General features: G+C 43.0%; 2 protein-coding genes across 2 annotated transcripts; both read left to right on the forward strand.

The window, feature by feature from the left end:
- The first annotated feature begins 4,938 nt into the window (after nt 1-4,938).
- Nucleotides 4,939-8,776, forward strand: LOC118419331. The gene is made up of 4 exons (XM_035825693.1): nt 4,939-5,026; nt 6,574-6,834; nt 7,120-8,049; nt 8,756-8,776. Exons 2-4 carry the CDS (start codon nt 6,583-6,585, stop codon nt 8,774-8,776), a joined length of 1,203 nt encoding a protein of 400 aa, XP_035681586.1. The 5' UTR covers nt 4,939-5,026; nt 6,574-6,582.
- A 4,436-nt stretch (nt 8,777-13,212) lies between these two features.
- LOC118419332 (XK-related protein 9-like) lies at nt 13,213-14,172 on the forward strand. The gene is made up of 2 exons (XM_035825694.1): nt 13,213-13,505; nt 13,936-14,172. Exons 1-2 carry the CDS (start codon nt 13,215-13,217, stop codon nt 14,170-14,172), a joined length of 528 nt encoding a protein of 175 aa, XP_035681587.1. The 5' UTR covers nt 13,213-13,214.
- The last annotated feature ends 2,945 nt before the right edge of the window (nt 14,173-17,117 follow it).

A 17,117-nucleotide genomic window follows, 5' to 3' on the forward strand; every position in this document is an offset into this window, starting at 1 on the left:
GTATGTGTATGTAAAAATACTATGTCTTCATAGTATTAGTATCAGTTAGAATTGTGTTAACAGAATATTTCGCATGTCCTGACACACTTTACAACACGTCTCGGATGTCGTTTGCTGTTTTACAAACTCATTATGGTTAATGATTAAAGTAGACAGAGTTCACTGGCGACATGTCGACGCCTGGGTGTAAACGGGGGAGTGTCATTAATTAACTCAGCGGGGCCATGGCAGCCTGTGACGGATAAAACCCGTGTCACATCACACACGTAGCCGACAATTGCCTCACAACCTTATCATTATTGGGGTGAGCCGACTACTCTCTCTTCGCAGCCAGGGGCTGAATTGTGAGGGCCCTACAAGTCCCACAATAGGTGGGGCTAAATCGCAAGAGTCTGGAGCGAGCTGCCACTCGGTTTATACCTCAATATGACAACAATTGCATCATGTGCGGCCACAGGACTGTAGGGTTTGAACCACACATAACGTTACCCCTATTATTTTCGGTGGGTGCTTAATGATGCTCGAGGTGTGGCTCTCGGGACATCCATTTTCACCTGAGTGAAGTGAGGAAAGTCGGGTGCCTTTCCCAAGGGCACGAAATCGGTGACACATGAATCGAACACCCTGCCGGCCGTTTGCGCTTCACACCCCACCTTCTTCAGACAAATTCTTGGGAGATAGTTGTGAGCAAGTTCATTTGTAATTGGGCTTTGGTTTGGCGAGGTTGGCTACTATGAAGTCTGTAAAAGTCATTTGCACCCGTCGACTATGAATTTAACGTTTTGAAAAGTCAGATTCAGAAATATCGTACGTCTGTTTGCATGTGACCAGAGGAGTGTACTGCAACTGGGGTTACAGAATAAGATGAATTCGAAGCAACTCTCAGCCCAGTGCGGACTTCGCTTAGTCTCCAAGCAGACCGGTGGTAACATAGTATCAAAGCTGGCCAAAGAGTATAGCCGGCACGTGCCCGTTTGACTCCCTTTGTCCGGCTATCTCCCTTTGGCCGGCTACACTCCTAGGCACCGTAGGGTCTGTTTGGAGACTATACTTCGATATGCACGTGGAGTGGTACCGGGGAGCTAAGTCATGGGCGAAACTATCGATTTTGCAGATGAAAAGTGTAACGATGCAGTCCTTAGGGAAATAACACTTGCTTCTATGGTGGTCTTTTATTGAAGGCAAAAGTGCTCGGCATTTGTCGATGTTGTATGACAATAAATCAGGGTATGAACTCTATATGATTAAAGAGAACCACTTGTCATACAGTTAGGCAGAGCAAGCGGCGACAGTGATATATAATCATGATGAGTTAGGCAGTAACGTATGTAACCACTTGTTTAGTCGTATAGTTCAGCAGCTTCTGGTTGCAAAGTTAGAGAACTACTATTAAAGAGACCAAGGAGCTTTTATCAGGATAAAGGCTCCTTATAAGAGACATGTTCCTGTTCATATATTACTAGTAGTTAGTAGTAGATAAGGAAGGGAACGGGAACCCCATTCACTCACTCTACCTCATTCCCTTGCCAGACGGAAAGGGAAGACACCACGAGATAAATTACATATCCTCCCCCCACGTATACAATGGTGCGTTCCGTTGACCCTGATGACCTGAGGTGGAGTCTTTCGTACGAAGTTGTCGGAAGTCAAATTCGAGCAGACTTTGCGGAGCTGACTGTCTATTCTCAAGCCTCCTACAACACCTGGATTGAGACGTCTTCGTTTCCCACCTTTAATAGGAGTACAGAATTCGGACGTGTATTTGTGTGTGAGTCGCCCGGTTCGCTTGCGTTTGTTGACAGCAGGATGTGCTACCAGGTGCAGTGTTCCAAGTGCAAGAAGAAGACGTGGAGGGGGTGCGGCATGCATGTGGACTCGGTCATGAAGAACGTGCCGCCCGAGGAGCGCTGTGAGTGTCCCCGGGACAGCAGCTCGTGTGCACTACTGTAAAGATTGTGGACCCCAGGGGAAATAGCCAGGGTGCTGATGTGGGACGCTACACCAGGAACACTAGTTACAGTCATATCATAAACGCACAGTGTCACCCCACAGGACACAGCAACAACACAACGATATATGACATCAACAGACCTTTTGTCACTACTACTGTCAATGACCAGGGGAATATGTACATGTATCGTTATGACATTTGATCAAAAAACGCAGTCAAAATGTAACGTTGCCGACTAAACTCCCAGTGTGGTCAGCATAGAATCAAGTACAAGTTGAAGGAGCTTCGAACTGGATTCACACTGTATTTTGCCCAGCAGACAAAGGAAAAAAAATTTCATGCCGAACAACAAACTTTCTATGCTGCAATGCTTTTTTCCTGTCCTTTATTCATTTGTTTTGTTCTGCGAGCTGAAACCCCTGATTCAGACAATGGTATGTGCCTTCCCACAATCCTCCGGGCGCTGTGTTCTTTCCGGAAGTAAAGAACGAAGACTGTCAGAGACAACAAAAATCTCGTCTTCTTCGAGACGTCTTCTTGTCACAAGCTAAGGACGACTGTCAGAATCTGTGCTAACAGCCCAAGGCAGGAAGAACTGGTACAAACTATTTTCCCGTCTATTTTTAACGCCGAAGAGCTTGAGGGCGTGGTATCGTTTACCAGAAAACCGGTTGTGCGACGTTAAAAATATACGGACGATAAATTTGTTATAACGTGTCTTAGGAAACGGCGAGAATGTGTTTCAAGGTGCAGTGTCCCAAATGCAACAAGACGACCTGGAAGGGGTGCGGCAGGCACGTGGAGGCGGTGATGAAGGACGTCCCTCCCGAGGAGAAGTGCGTGTGTCCGCGGGAAGGCGGTCCGCCGCCTCAGAAGTAAACAAACAACCCCCCTCCCCACAGTGCAGTGACGCCACATAGCGACGGAACGACTGGGGGGGAAGCAACGCTACCGGTGTATCTTCACAAAACAGAATCACCAGGTATCAACCTCACCCAAAGTAAAAGGATGTGCCTTCCTATATAGAAGAGGATTTATTTTTGTGTCTCAGGGAAAAACACTGTTTCTATCGGGTGTAACTTGGCTGGAACGAACACAAAACAGCATATCAACCAGGAACAGAGCAACACAGTACAGCAGAATTTGCAAGCTGGGGCAGCAACACAGAACAGCATGTCATAACATGACCAGAGCAGCACAGTACAGCACAATTTGTAAACTGAAACAACAGAGAACAGCATGCCATAACACAGGAACAGATCTACAGAATTTGTTAACTGGAACAGTGACACAGGACAACAAGGGAACAGAACAGCACACTGGGGCAGCAACACACAATGTTCAGCAAGTGGTAACAAGGGGACACAGCTGCACAGTTAACACAGTTTGTAAACTGAGGTAGCAAAACAGGACAGCATGTCATTACGAGGGAACACAGTTTGTGTTCTACACAGTTTGCAAACTGAAACAGCATCTCAGAACAACATGTCATAACTACTAGTAGGGGACAGAGCAGCATAGTTTGTAAGCTGGTACAGCAACACAACAGTATGTAATAACTAGGAAACAGAACAGCACAGTTTGCAAACTGGGACAGCAACACAGAACAACATGTCATTACCAGCTAAGAGATTGCTGCAAAGTACTAATACTGTTAAGAACATTATTGCATGACAATTGCAAGATATAAAATATGTGCAATTTGTGTTCATGTCATGCTGTAAAAATTACTATTCCTTTCTGTCATGATATGTTTATTTATTGAAGTAATTGACTATAGCAAAATTTCACAAATGTGATGGATGCTAGCATTTGGTGTTTTCCAACTTGGTGTTCAGTCACAATCTTTTATGTAGGGACACACATTAAGGTCAACTGTTATAGTTCTGCCAGGGACCTTAGATCTAAGACTGACACATTTAAGAAAATGGAAGTATCAAGGCCTTCTGTAGAACACCTGGATATCTGGAGTGTACTTATGTCAGGGATTAGTAATGTTGTATTAACAGATGTCAGTTTATATTTTAATGTGACAGTCTTAGGGTACACAATAGAAATATGAGAATTGACATTGCAGTACATATAGTTTGTCCTATGACATAAAAACAGAGACTGCAAAAGTTAGCACAAAAGAATAGTTGTTACGATGCAAATAAGACTGGCCTGCAATAGTCAGAATTGCTATGTATATATTGTATTGGTACAGTGTTTTCATGTCATCACTAGACTGGCTATTCATCTTTTAATGGAAACACCACATTTTTTTCAGGTAATCAAATTCAATATACACTGACCCACACTGCCATTATTTAGAAATTATACACACACTTTTGTGTTATCTAGCCCTCACTGTTGGTGTCATTTTGGTGTCATTAGTGGTATATTTATATATATATATGTATATGATGTGATATTTTTGAAAACAAGCTGAATTGTTGCTAAATGTTTCTACCCAATGAGGTGTAATAAATGAATAAATAAAGGGATTCACTGTTGCAATCAAGGCCGTGTGTGCTTTGGGTGTTTCCTATCTAAACAAGTAACTTTAATACACCATAACAGTCATCAACACATTTGCTATGATACAAAAGAAAACAATACATTTACAACAGCTCTAAATATTTCACGAAAGAATGAGGTCTCCAAACTTGTTTATGTACAGAAATATGTCAAAATATGTAAGTAACGATACTATAGTCGCTGCAATTAAAGTTTTGTTTCTTTTACACTATGAGCCCTTACGTTTGGCTTGAATAGAAAAGGCATACATTTACAGTTTTCCCCAGTGACGTAAGGGGGATTCCCCGTGTCACGATGTCATGATGTATCATGGAAATTTCCATTACGTCATACGTTGGTTAGTCATAGTTTCGGTCACGCGAACAAATGGCGCTGCTTGATTGGTTGTCACGTGTCACGTGACCACGCCGGCGGAACCAGATCTGACTCTAGTCAGGTCAGATTTATAAGTACAAGTTGTTATCAACAGACGTTCGGCAAATAAAGTGGACGCTACTTATCACTACCTACCTGAAGACACAGAACTATTTAAGCTTCGACGTTCTCATCCGAAAGGTGCTTATATTGTCTTCTCACAACTTTTTGGGTTATGTTGACTGTCAGGCAGTCAGCATAGTCTCTACCAGACTCTGGGTCGCTGGAAAAACCGTAGAAATTGAACAAATAGAGGAGCAAGCCGGCCAGAGAACTATAGCCGGCTAGGGAACAGCACTGTGAACTGCAGGTGTCTACCTGTTCCATTTCTACGTTTTTTCCAGTCTGGTAGAGGCTGAAATCAGAGGCAGTTTAACCTTAATATACTGGCTAAACAATGAAGCCCGCCCTGCCCTCCCCCTCCCCCTCGTATAAATTCGAACAAAGACGTAAAATGATTCTAAATCCATTTCATACTGTATAGGGCTTATTCAGTCACGTGATCCACCCTCCGGACGCCATGGCAACGAGCGAGGTCGGCCATTTTGGGGTCCACTTTGAGCGAGGCTCACAGCGGCTCGCTATGCAACTCTCCGTAAAAATTGAAAATATTTCTTATGCAACGCACAATTTCCCTTCAAAGCGTTTAGGTTCATAATCAGGGTGTGCTATCTTGTAGTGGGATGTTGGTCTAGCACTGGTAAAGCCTACACACATCGGGTAACAGTTAAGTTTGTTTCGCGTTTCTCGTGTAACAAACAAGCAAAGCCGGGCGTGACGGGAACGAAGTCATGTACTAGTGCTACGACTCGGCAACAAATGTGGGTTTCTGCCATAAGTAGAGCTCATCTTACTGGTAGAATTTTCAGAACGAATGTGTGTAGTACAAATTTTGTATCTGAACAAGACAGTAAACGATGGGTCAGATAACTTTCCACTGTCACTGTTGCCGTGCTCGGGGACCCGGAGTGGGTCAAACTTTCCCTCACCGATAATGGGAAAATGGGTGATTTCTACCCGATTTATGTAGTCAAAATAAGATTTAAGGTTGTAGACTCTTTGTATAGTCAAACATCGTGCAACCCACTTCACTTTCTTCGGACACTTGGAGACCCACGCTGTACATCGCTGTACTGTGTAGCGCATGGACCCCAAGATGGCGGCGCACGGGAGCAAGGGGTGATGACGTCACGTGAATAAGCCCTATAGTATCAAACTTCCCGGTGCCGGCCCGTTTGACTCCCTTGGCCGGCTACACTCCGTGGTCAGCTTTGATACTATCTCTTATGGCACCGTAGGATCTGCTCGGAGATTAGTGTGTGTCATGCTATGAAAACCAGTTTAGGGGGCGGGTAACCATTTTTGTACATGGCAAAATGAGCCGTTTCATTGAAGAAAATCACATAGGAAGTATGGATATTCATAGTCCAGTTTCGGGTTGACCTATACAATTTTGAACATGGTAAAATGAGCCATTTCATTGGGGAAAATCAACTAGGAAGTATGAATATCTAATGCATAGTTGTCCAGTTTCGGGGTTGGATGTTCATTTTTACACATGGTCCATTTCATCTGAGAAAACAAAGTAGAAATATATCTATTCCTGCATTTATTTTTTTTTGCTCGCATATGTTGAATATCTAATATACAATGATATATGTATATTATTCTATAAACATACCCAACAGAAGACCACCATGTGCGACAATGGCTGTTGGCTATTCCTCAAGACGCTGGTGGGGTTCGCTTTCTACATAGCCGACCTGGTCACCGATGTCTTACAAGCGGCAGAATATCACAGGAACGGCGACATCGCCTGGTTCGGCCTGACGCTGGGGTTCGCCTTGGGGCCTCAGATTATTGCAAACATCGTCTTGATGATATTGGAAGGCTACAAGTGGTACCACTTGTACATGATTCCGCTCGGCGTCCCTGTCAAATACCTCCAGGTATGTCAAATATTTTTTGCATGGACAAAACCTCAGGGAGGAAGCCTGCGTGTAATTAATTCTAAGACTTTCACAAGAATGGGTACCACATTACAAAGTTTTGCATCAGCCATCCTGTTGTTTTATTACGTTATTCTTGCCATTTTTGTACAGGTTCAAACATAATCATTTAATGGATTTATAGTCCCTGCTCTAGCGGCTTCTGTACAAACTGCAGTTTTCTGATGATGATGATGTCATTGCCTTATAAACGTAAATGTAACATATGTATGTGCATTTCTCCAGGTTTTGTGCTCTTTTTCTGACTGTTGCGAAGACGGTCCTGAAGACATCTGGAAAGCCCGCAAGACCGAACGCCAGGACACCCGAGAGCCCGTAGCCCGCGTCTCGAACCACCTGTTACCGCTGGCCAGACTCGTCGGCACCATTCTCGAGTCCCTCCCGGAACTCTGCCTGCAGATCTACATCCTCCTCCAGGATAGTAGCCTCGAGATAAAGCCCCTGAAGGTCGTCACCATGGTGGCATCCTTCCTAGCCTCGCTCTATTCCATCATTGAGTGGGAAGCGCACTTTCCTATGGTTAAAGCCTGGTTGGGGGGAATAATTGTCTTATCTTTGTGGAAAATCATCGACCTCCTTGCACGCATTTTCGCTTTCTGCCTATTTGCGTCCATCCATACGCATACAAGTCAAACTGCACTTGCTACACCTCAGAGTTTGACTAATGATGATGATGATAGGTATACGACTACACTTACTACACCTCAGAGTATGACTAATGGTGATGATGATAGGTATACGTACTGGGTTTTTGCGGTTGTGGGACTACACTGGTTAATCATGGCAGTGGTAGAGAGTGTGTTTTATTATTATCGTGAAAACAAAGCTTTGTTGAAGTCAAACGCCAACGTGATCGCTAACAAAAAGAAATATGTGCAGATTATTTTTAACACGTTTGTTGTCGCGCCAGTTGATGTGTTTACCTGGGTCACGTTTGGGTCTAGACTACAATGTAAAGTACAGCCCATTTTCAACAATGTACTGATGTTGGTGGCAAACATAGTTATGATATTATTGTGGAGTTGTGCAAAGGATAACGGACCTTGGTACGTTGTCCCTTTGGTGGTTGGGGGGTCCGCAGTATCAGTATTATTGCAGCTTTTCCACTGGGTGTGTTACGAATCATGTTGCCCATGTGGTCCCATAGAAGATTCGGTTAGGTACGACCCCCTGGGGTCGAAAGATGATGATAATGATGATGATGATAATGATGACGATGATAATGATGATGATGATAATGATGACGATAATAATGATGATAGTGATGATGATGATAATGATGACGAACAAGTCAATAGCTTTGAAATGACATAGAGATACTGATAGCTTTAGAGATGGTGTCAATGATGATGACACTGACGTTGTGGTGACCGTCTATATATATATATATATATATATATATATATATATGACATTCATCAGATCAATTACTGCATGATTCACATGGCACTGCGGCTATACTCTGGGTGTCACTTTACGTTTGGGACCGCATCTATAAGCAGCGATACCTTATCTGCAGTACAATGTGAACCAGTCAGAATTGCCTTGATCGACGATGAAGGTAACAGACGGTCATCGAAACGTCGGCTGAATAAAACACTTCGTTGTGTAAAACGAATGTTGTTACACACTGACATTCCAATGCGATAGAGTCCACACATAGCATACTGTACATATTCACTACTCTAATTGAGATATCGCATGTAGCACTATCAAGGCAAACCTTATGACTCCATGGTGGCTTTTTTTTACCTTTTGAAATATGTAGCTTTATGCAGCATTGCACATTTCTATCTAATTATGGTCTCGAATTCCTGCAAAGCTAAGGTTCCTATGTAGTTTTTGCTTGTCTTCTTGACAGGACATAACGTCATCATCGTAGACCACAGAATCACATATGTATTTTGGTCTTCCAATAAAGGTGTTGGTTAATAAAAAAAATTGTGTATTCATTGATTCATTATCAAGTTATATTGTGTCGTGTATTGATGATTAAGTTCAACCGTTTCATGTTTACGAATCTGTATCCAAAAATATTTAAAAATCAAGCTAATATGAGGTGTATTTTAACGAATGAGTTGTATCTTATTCTCTCCCACACTGACCCGCACTGCCATGGAAATTTCTATAGCATTATACGCACACTTTTGTGTTATCTAGCCCTCACTGTTGGTGGCACTAGTAGTATATCTATATATATATATGGAGTGATATATTTGAAAACAGAAGCTGGATTGTTGCTAAATGTTTCTACCCAATGAGGTGTAATAAATGAATAAATAAAGGGGTTCACTGTTGCAATCGAACTTGTGAACTTTGGTGTTTTCTGCAGTCGAAAAAGGTAGTATAACACTGATAATAGGCATCAGTATGCTATCTTTGACCTCATACATTTATACATTAACTTGGATTTTTAATCTCAATTATGTTTGAGCATAAAGCATTTTCATTTTAACTGCCTATAGCTAGCTATATAAGTATAACGTTACATATCAGTTCACCTTTTTGCAATGATCTCTACCAGTACATACATACAATATCACTTTCTTGAAATTGTTAAGAATATCCAGTAAACCTTACATTCCCAAGTGCTGCCAGGAGAATTCCAAACGTCATGGTGTCCAGATATTAAATCGCGGTTTTGGAAATTCCTGTTACGTCATTCATGGGTGACGTCATGCGCACTTCGCTTGGTTTCGGTCACGTGATCGAACGGTGCTGATTGGTTATTTGTCAGTAACCCTGCCGACCGAAACCAGATATGACTAGATTAACCTACTCAGGTTTGCTTTATTCATAAGGCCACAGCAAGTAAATTTCATGGATGACATCCACTGCAGACTGCAAAAATAGTGGCGAAAAAAAACAAGATGGGTGAAAAAAAACAAGATGGCTACATTTTCAAAAATAGGCACCATAAAGTTGTGATGACAGTTGTAACAAGACTGGCAATAAAAATGTATTATTGCCATGACGACGATTGAGGGTACAACAATACAGCTCAAATCAGAAATAGACTGGAACTTCCCTGTCGCACTATCCCTGGCACAATATACTAGCCCACCTGTAACATAAACCTACAGCCAGCAGAAATGTACTATCCCCGGTACAGCACAATGGTCTGCCAGTGACCTAAACCTACAGCTGAGCACTACAGAAGTATTTCCTGTCTGCCTGTGGCGTGTGGCTTGAACAAGCTCTAGGAAAGAAAATGTATCCTTCATAACATAACATAACAACCAAGACAACGTGATCCATTGTGCAGAGTTCCCTGTCTAGTTTCAAAGGACAATTCCTCCAGGGAGCAAATGTGACCTACATTCCACCATTGCATACCAGAGATACATCTGGAACAGATTTGGGGGGGAGGGCTTGCATACCCAGCATACTGCATTCCTGTGGAAATGCCTGTGCAATTCCTAGAATTTTTGCAGACTGAATACAATATATACCACTTGACGACTCCCCTGAGGCGTCGTCAAAAACCATTAAAGGGACAAAACATGGTATCAGAGCCAACAAGGCATTTATTCCTGTATTTAAGACATGTACTGGTGTGGTAAAATTGACACTAGTCTGGTAGATTGACATCACCGACAAAGTTGGTAACCACACTCATAGCTTCCATATTGGTGTCACTTTTACAACAATCCAATAAGTTTCATTTCTACAGCTACAGTCCTGGTACCTCGCAAGTGTCACTTCTACAAGTACAATTATTAGGCTACAACAATATATTTGCTCATTTTGGCACTTTATCGTCATGTTGACCATCCCTGCAGAAGAAAAAATTCTTGTTACCTGCATGTATGCAGGTATGGTTTTGATGCTGGTGGAAACTTTTCGGTAGCCGGGGATGTAGGGCGCTGTATCTCGTGAACGGATGTTGCGAGCACGACGATTTTTGGTACGTGGGTTGGGGGTGGTAGCCTGACACTCAGGTGTGATTTTGGGCCTCCTGGCGCTTGACCTTGACATTGAAGGTGGCATTTTTGGTGTTTTTGGGGCACTTTTGGCGCTGTGTGTCCGGAACGATACGCGCGATTGCGACGATTTTTGGTGCATGGGTGGGGGTTGTTGCCTGTTGCCTAGGATTGACTTTGGGCCTTGTCGCGTTTGAACTTGACCCGGCAGGTCGAATTTTGTGTCCGGGAGGGGTGTTTCCGGAGTTATATCTTCTGAACGGCTGGTGCTGGCGCGATGATATTTGGCACATGTGTCGGCGGTGGCTGAATAATGCTCAATTTTGATTTTGGCGCCCTTGGTGCTTGAACTTGACATTCTAGGTTACCTTTTGTGCGGGCACGGGGCGTGCGCTGTATCTCCGGAACGCAAGGTGCCATTGTGTTGCCATTTGGTACGTGAGTTGTTTGTGGTGTCCTGGTGGTCAGGTTTGATTTTGGGCCTCCTAGTGCTTGAACTTGATACTGTATAGGTTGACCCTGTTTTAGTGTGGTTGGGGCATCCTCCCAATATCTGCTTGGTTTTAAAAACAGATTATGGTTGGGTGTAGAACCATCATCTGGCCTGGGCCACCTTCAATGTATCAGGTTACTTAGTGGCACTGACAGTTTGCCAGATGACGGGAGTGTGCCAGATTATATATCTGTTGGTCAGGTATAATTGGAGTTTGCTTATTACTCTTTGTGGTGTTTCTAGAGCTGTATAGTACTGAGTTTTAAGTTCCGGTACAAGTTCCTTTACCCTGTTGGCAATCATGGTTGAACTTGAACTTAAACAGAAGAAGATGCAATTTTCTAATGTGGAGGAGAACTGTATAGAGTGTGGGCATAAGAGAAAGGTATGTGTATGATTTGTCCTGTGTTTCTTTTTGTTTCTTTGGTAATGCCATTTCCATACTGTATACAGGTAATTTGTTGTTTTGGGCTAGTCATATTCGCTTGGTTTTTGGGCCTGCTTAATCTATGGTACAGGCAGGGTTAAGTGGTGGAGGCTTAGCTTTGTTCTGTTTTAAATTCAGTATCGTTTGTTGCATTTTGTCGCGGCAAATATATGATGAAATTCCCCTTCTAAGCAACTGCTCATTGGTTTGTGGGGATGTTTGCTGGGTGTTTGCTTTGACTACAACAGCTTCTGAACTTTTCAAAGCTTCCATTGCCAGCAGCTTGCCATCTATAAATGGGATTGACAAGGACATTTTTCATAGTAAATTATGCTGTTAAATTTGGCTTAGATACTACAGGAGATTTAGGTTTGGGTTGGATGGATTGAATGAAAATATCATACCACCCCGGGGACTAACTGTTGCTGCTGCATGGGGGCTACCACTATTCATGTTGTCTAATGTCTATGGAACTACAGATAAAAGTATCATTGGTCAAATTATGCGAGTAACATTCCGATGTCAAGTGAATAACACCCCAGAAATAAATCTTTCATGAATATCATTGGAAGAACACAAACCAAGGAGACTTAGCAGCTGCATTAGGTCAGTACATTGAAATAGGAAGATATTAGTATATCATGTGACAGAGTAACTACATGTACATGGGCCATCTGAGACAAAAAAAGGTAGCGTCTCAACAACTTCAAAGTACTGTGGTTGGTTACATACTTAAGAAATCCAAAATAAGTAATGTTCATCCCTGTCCAAACTTACAAATTCAGAAAATGGAATTTCAGAGTCAGACTTTTGCATGGTGCACAACCAACACAGTAAAAAGCTCATTTTTCCAACCACGTACCACAGACAAAAAGGCAAAAATACACAATAGGTCTACAGAAACCCAATACATTTCATGCAGGCCTGAGGTCTACGAACTCTTGTTTTTTTTCTGAAATCAGGCGAAAATTAATGCGCGCGCTGATGTCATCCATAAAATTTACTTGCTGTGGCCTAAAGACGTTCGACACAGCAGAGGTCAATCCGGTCACGGCGTGAAGACAGGACATCGCAGCTTCATAGTTCTGAGCCAAAAAGGTGCATCTCTTATGTTTTAGCAATCATTCTCTGCTTTGTCCATAGGTCAGTCTCTACGTACCACTTGCCACAATTTCCATATTCTATATATAGAATAGGTCGCCGTCTGCTTTGATTGACCTACGCCCCCCGTCCAAAGTCGAACAGAGACTTAAAATTTCTATTGTTATGTTGTGTGTACAATGTTATGAAAGACAGAAATATTATATGAATATTTGATATTCCAGTTTCGGGGGGGGGGCAATTTTGTACAATGGGTAATCTTATTGATTGATGAAAAGCAATCAGGAAAAATAGCTATACTGTATTACCTGCATTTGCCCTCATTTGTAATTTCCTATGTATTCACTGCTGTAGACTTCACCAATAGCAGACCACCATGTGCGACAGTGACTGTTGCGGGAGTTGTTGGCTAATCTTCAGGACCCTGGCGGGGTTCGCTCTCTACATCGCGGACTTCGTCACAGATGTCATCCTGGCGGCGGAGTATTACAGGAACGGCCACTACACCTGGTTCGGCCTGACGCTGGGGTTTGCCTTGGGGCCGCAGATCATTGTAAACATCGTCTTAGCGTACCTGGATGATGACTGCGATTGCTGCCCGTACGGCTGCAAGTGGTCACGCTGGGTGTACATGCTTCCGCTAGGTGTTCCGATCAAATACCTCCAGGTATGTCAAAAGTAAAGTCATTACAACGCCGAATGTAAATACAATGTCTTACGAAAGGTTTTTACTAACAGTTTTCGTATTACGCAAAGTATAGCTGTATAGCTGTAAGTAACTGGATATGATTTTCATGGAAACGGTCAGATAGCATCCAGTGTGTTTTATCAGTAAATTACATCTGCAATTTAGCCCTGGGCTACAATGATGCATTTTTATTGCGTTATCGAATGAACCAGTCATCTATTTATCCATCTACTTTTTAGTGGTAAAGCATCAGGGACGGAGCCAAGGTGGTACATTTGTGTATATTATATTCTATTAAAGAACTGGACAAGGATGCATACCTCTTTGACAAAAAATTATATCTTGTTTTCTTCTTATTCTTAAGTTTCAGTCGTGTTATTTTTCACATGTGAATGTGCATTTTTTGCAGGTTTTGTGCTCTTTTGTCTGTGGCGACCTCAGTCCTGAAGACATCCTGAGGGCCCGCCGGACTGAACGGCAGGCAACCCAGCACCCTGAGGCTCGCCTCGTGACCCACCTGCTACCGCTGGCCAGACTCGTCGGCACCCTGCTCGAGTCCCTCCCGGAACTCTGCCTGCAGATCTACATCCTCCTCCAGCAGCGGTCACTCTCGCACATGGTGGTCTTCTGTTCGTTAAGTCTATAGCAATGACGACCGTATAAACTTATATGTGTAACACATGAGAGCAAATACAGGTACATGTAATATTGTATAGCTATTTTCCTGATTGATTTTCCCCTAATGAATTGCCCTTGTATACAAATGAACAACACCATACCTCATGAAACTGTACAAACATGTATTGGTACAATATTTTCAGCGTCCCGGCCCCTGGCTTTCATAGCATGGAGTACATAGCACACATAAGAAAACAATAGAGGTTTTACGTCTCTGTCGACTTTGGACGGGAGGGGTGGGGTTGGGGGGCAGGTGTGGGGTCAATTGCAAGGCAGACGATAAGTGCTAGTTTCGAGCAAAGTAGCTTCGAGATACATCCCCTGAAGGCCGTCACCATGGCGACCGTCACCATGGCGACCGTGAAGAGTAGTTTCGAGATACATCCCCTCAAGGCCGTCACCATGGCGGTATCCTTCCTAGCCTCGCTCTACTCCATCATTGAGTGGGAAGCGCACTTTCCTAAAGTTGCTGCCTGGTTTGAGGGTATAATAATCTTGTTTCTGTGGAAAATCATTGACCTGTCGGCGCGAATGTTTGCTCTCTGTCTATTTGCTTCCGTCTATAGGTACTGGGTGTTTGTAGTTCTGGGACTGCACTGGTTGATCATGGCGGTGGTAGAGAATTTGACTATTGTTTTATTATATGCGCGACTGGATAGAGTCAGAAGCGATGTTATCTCCGGTAGTAACCGCTGTGTGCAGTTTATGTTCAACACGTTCGTAGTAGCGCCCGTGGATCTGTTCACCTGGATCACGTTTGGTTCCAGACTGCAGGGTAAAGTACAACCCATTGTTAACAATGTACTCATGTTAGTCGCTAACATAGCCATGGTATTAGCGTGGTATTTTGCAAACGAGAACGGACCTTGGTACATTGCCCTTTCCCTGGGATTGGTGATTGGGGGGTCAGTAGCGTCTGTACTGTTGCAGCTTGTGTACTGGGTGTGTTTTAAACCATGTTGCCCATGTAGTCCCATAAACTATTCATACGGGCATGAGTACGTTCAGATGGCACAAATGTTCTAATAGCTTCATGGATGATGCCATTTAAAGTCACTGAAGTTGTTGTGGAGAAATTTAAATGTAACGTAATTGTTTTTTTTAACAGTTTCATGAATAATTACTTTCCGAATTTGTTTTGAAGTGGGTCTTATGCGAATTATCAAAAATGAGGAGTAAGATGAACATTTAGACGCCATCCATCAAAATATTATAGGTTTGGCCCTAGCTCTACCAATGCAGGCCTGGTATATGTAAATTGTAAGCATGTCTATAGCCTTTGATGTCTAAACGCATAAGACCATTCATTGTACACAACAAAGTGTTTTACTCAACCGACGTTTCGTTGACCGTACGCGTCTGCCACCTTCCTCAGGTTAGTTCTGTCCCAGGTTCACGTTGTACTGTAGTAGCTGCGTTTGAGGCCGCATCTATAAGCAGTAACACCTTATCTGCACTGCAAAGTGAGCTAGACATTCCATGAGGATGGTGGCATACCGTCAGTCAATACTTCGTTCACGTGTAAAAGGAATGTTGTTACTGAACGACCAATCCAATGCAATATATACAGTGAAAGCACAGTACACTATTCGTTGAGACATCGCATGTAGCACCATCCAGGCAAACCTTGTGACTAGACTCCATTATTGCTTTTGTACCTTCTGAAATATACACCTTTTTGAATTTAGCTATTAGACAAATTTATCTAATTATTTCCTCGAATTCCTGAAAAGCTTACTTGCCCATGCAGTTCTTGACAGGGCATAACGTCATCATCGAAGAACACAGAATCACACATGTATTTTGGTCTTTCAATAAAGGTGTTGGTTAATAGAAAAAATTATGTATTCATTGATTCATTATCAAGTTATATTGTGTTGTATATTGATAATTAAGTTTAAACGTTTTACGTATTTTCATGTTTACGAAGCTGTGCAAAAATATTAAAAATTCAAGCTAATTGGAGCTGTATTTCAGCGAATGAGTTGTATATTATTCTCTCATGAAGATGACATAGCCAAGAGGAAGTGTATGCTGCAGTTTGCATTAATTCCGACAAGTGGCGTCTTTGGCTGCAGCATGTGACTGAGTGCCTCCAAAGAATTTTTACTGGGACTATGAACAAGCCGGCAATCTCCGTTTGACCAACATCCATTTACCCCACATTCAAAACCCCAACCCAAACATGGTCACACCCTTGATGAGTCACGATAATGATAAAAAAAACGGTCCCTGACCAAAAACGTTGACGACTTGGCGCTAACCAAAACTCTATCGCTCTCTGAATCTCCTCAGATGTGAGAAAATGTACCGTTCCTTTCATGTACTGACGCCCTTCGAAGGCCCGTATGTATGAGGAAATTAATCATCCCTGTCCAAAACACTTCTACCTCCGAAGACTCCTAGGTGTAAGGAAATGATTCATCCGCGGATTTAGGGGGGGCGCCCCCGGCGCCCCCCCACCCCCCTTTGGCTGGACCCCCAAAAAAATTCGGCTGGACCACAAAAAAAAGGAATTCCACAAAGAAATCCAGAAAATCAGCTAAAGTTGCAGCGGAGCGGCGACAATACAAAGCCGCTAACCAACAATGCCAAGGCGCACTTGTCTCGCTTTTACTTCCTCATTGCGTGGGTCTTTGCGGCATAGCCAGAATGTTCCGTAACCAGGACGTTGGCAATACTCCGCCCTCCTTCGGAACTCGCTTATGTCAAAAATATGATTGTTGAATGTGAGATTGCTAACTATAAAAATCAGTGTTCGTTCGTTTATTATATTTGTTCAGCCCTAAAAGTCAAGTGTGGATTCGTTGGTCATTTTACACAGAAGTGGTTCTAAAATGCACCTGAGAGCCTCTCTATTTCAAAAAGCTCTTGGGGGAGGCCCCCAACCCCCCCCCTCAACGAGAGGGGGGG

Source organism: Branchiostoma floridae, chromosome 7 (genome assembly GCF_000003815.2).
Source record: "Branchiostoma floridae strain S238N-H82 chromosome 7, Bfl_VNyyK, whole genome shotgun sequence".
Lineage (NCBI taxonomy): Eukaryota > Metazoa > Chordata > Leptocardii > Amphioxiformes > Branchiostomatidae > Branchiostoma > Branchiostoma floridae.

Bases quoted from the DNA above. Each gene is read 5' to 3' on its own strand.
- LOC118419332 (XM_035825694.1), top strand. From the start codon at position 13,215: ATGTGCGACAGTGACTGTTGCGGGAGTTGTTGGCTAATCTTCAGGACC. The intron at 13,506-13,935 runs GTATGTCAAAAG...CATTTTTTGCAG, and splicing joins TTCCGATCAAATACCTCCAG to GTTTTGTGCTCTTTTGTCTG.
- LOC118419331 (XM_035825693.1), top strand. From the start codon at position 6,583: ATGTGCGACAATGGCTGTTGGCTATTCCTCAAGACGCTGGTGGGGTTC. The intron at 6,835-7,119 runs GTATGTCAAATA...GCATTTCTCCAG, and splicing joins TCCCTGTCAAATACCTCCAG to GTTTTGTGCTCTTTTTCTGA. The intron at 8,050-8,755 runs GTTAGGTACGAC...TCTTCTTGACAG, and splicing joins GTGGTCCCATAGAAGATTCG to GACATAACGTCATCATCGTA.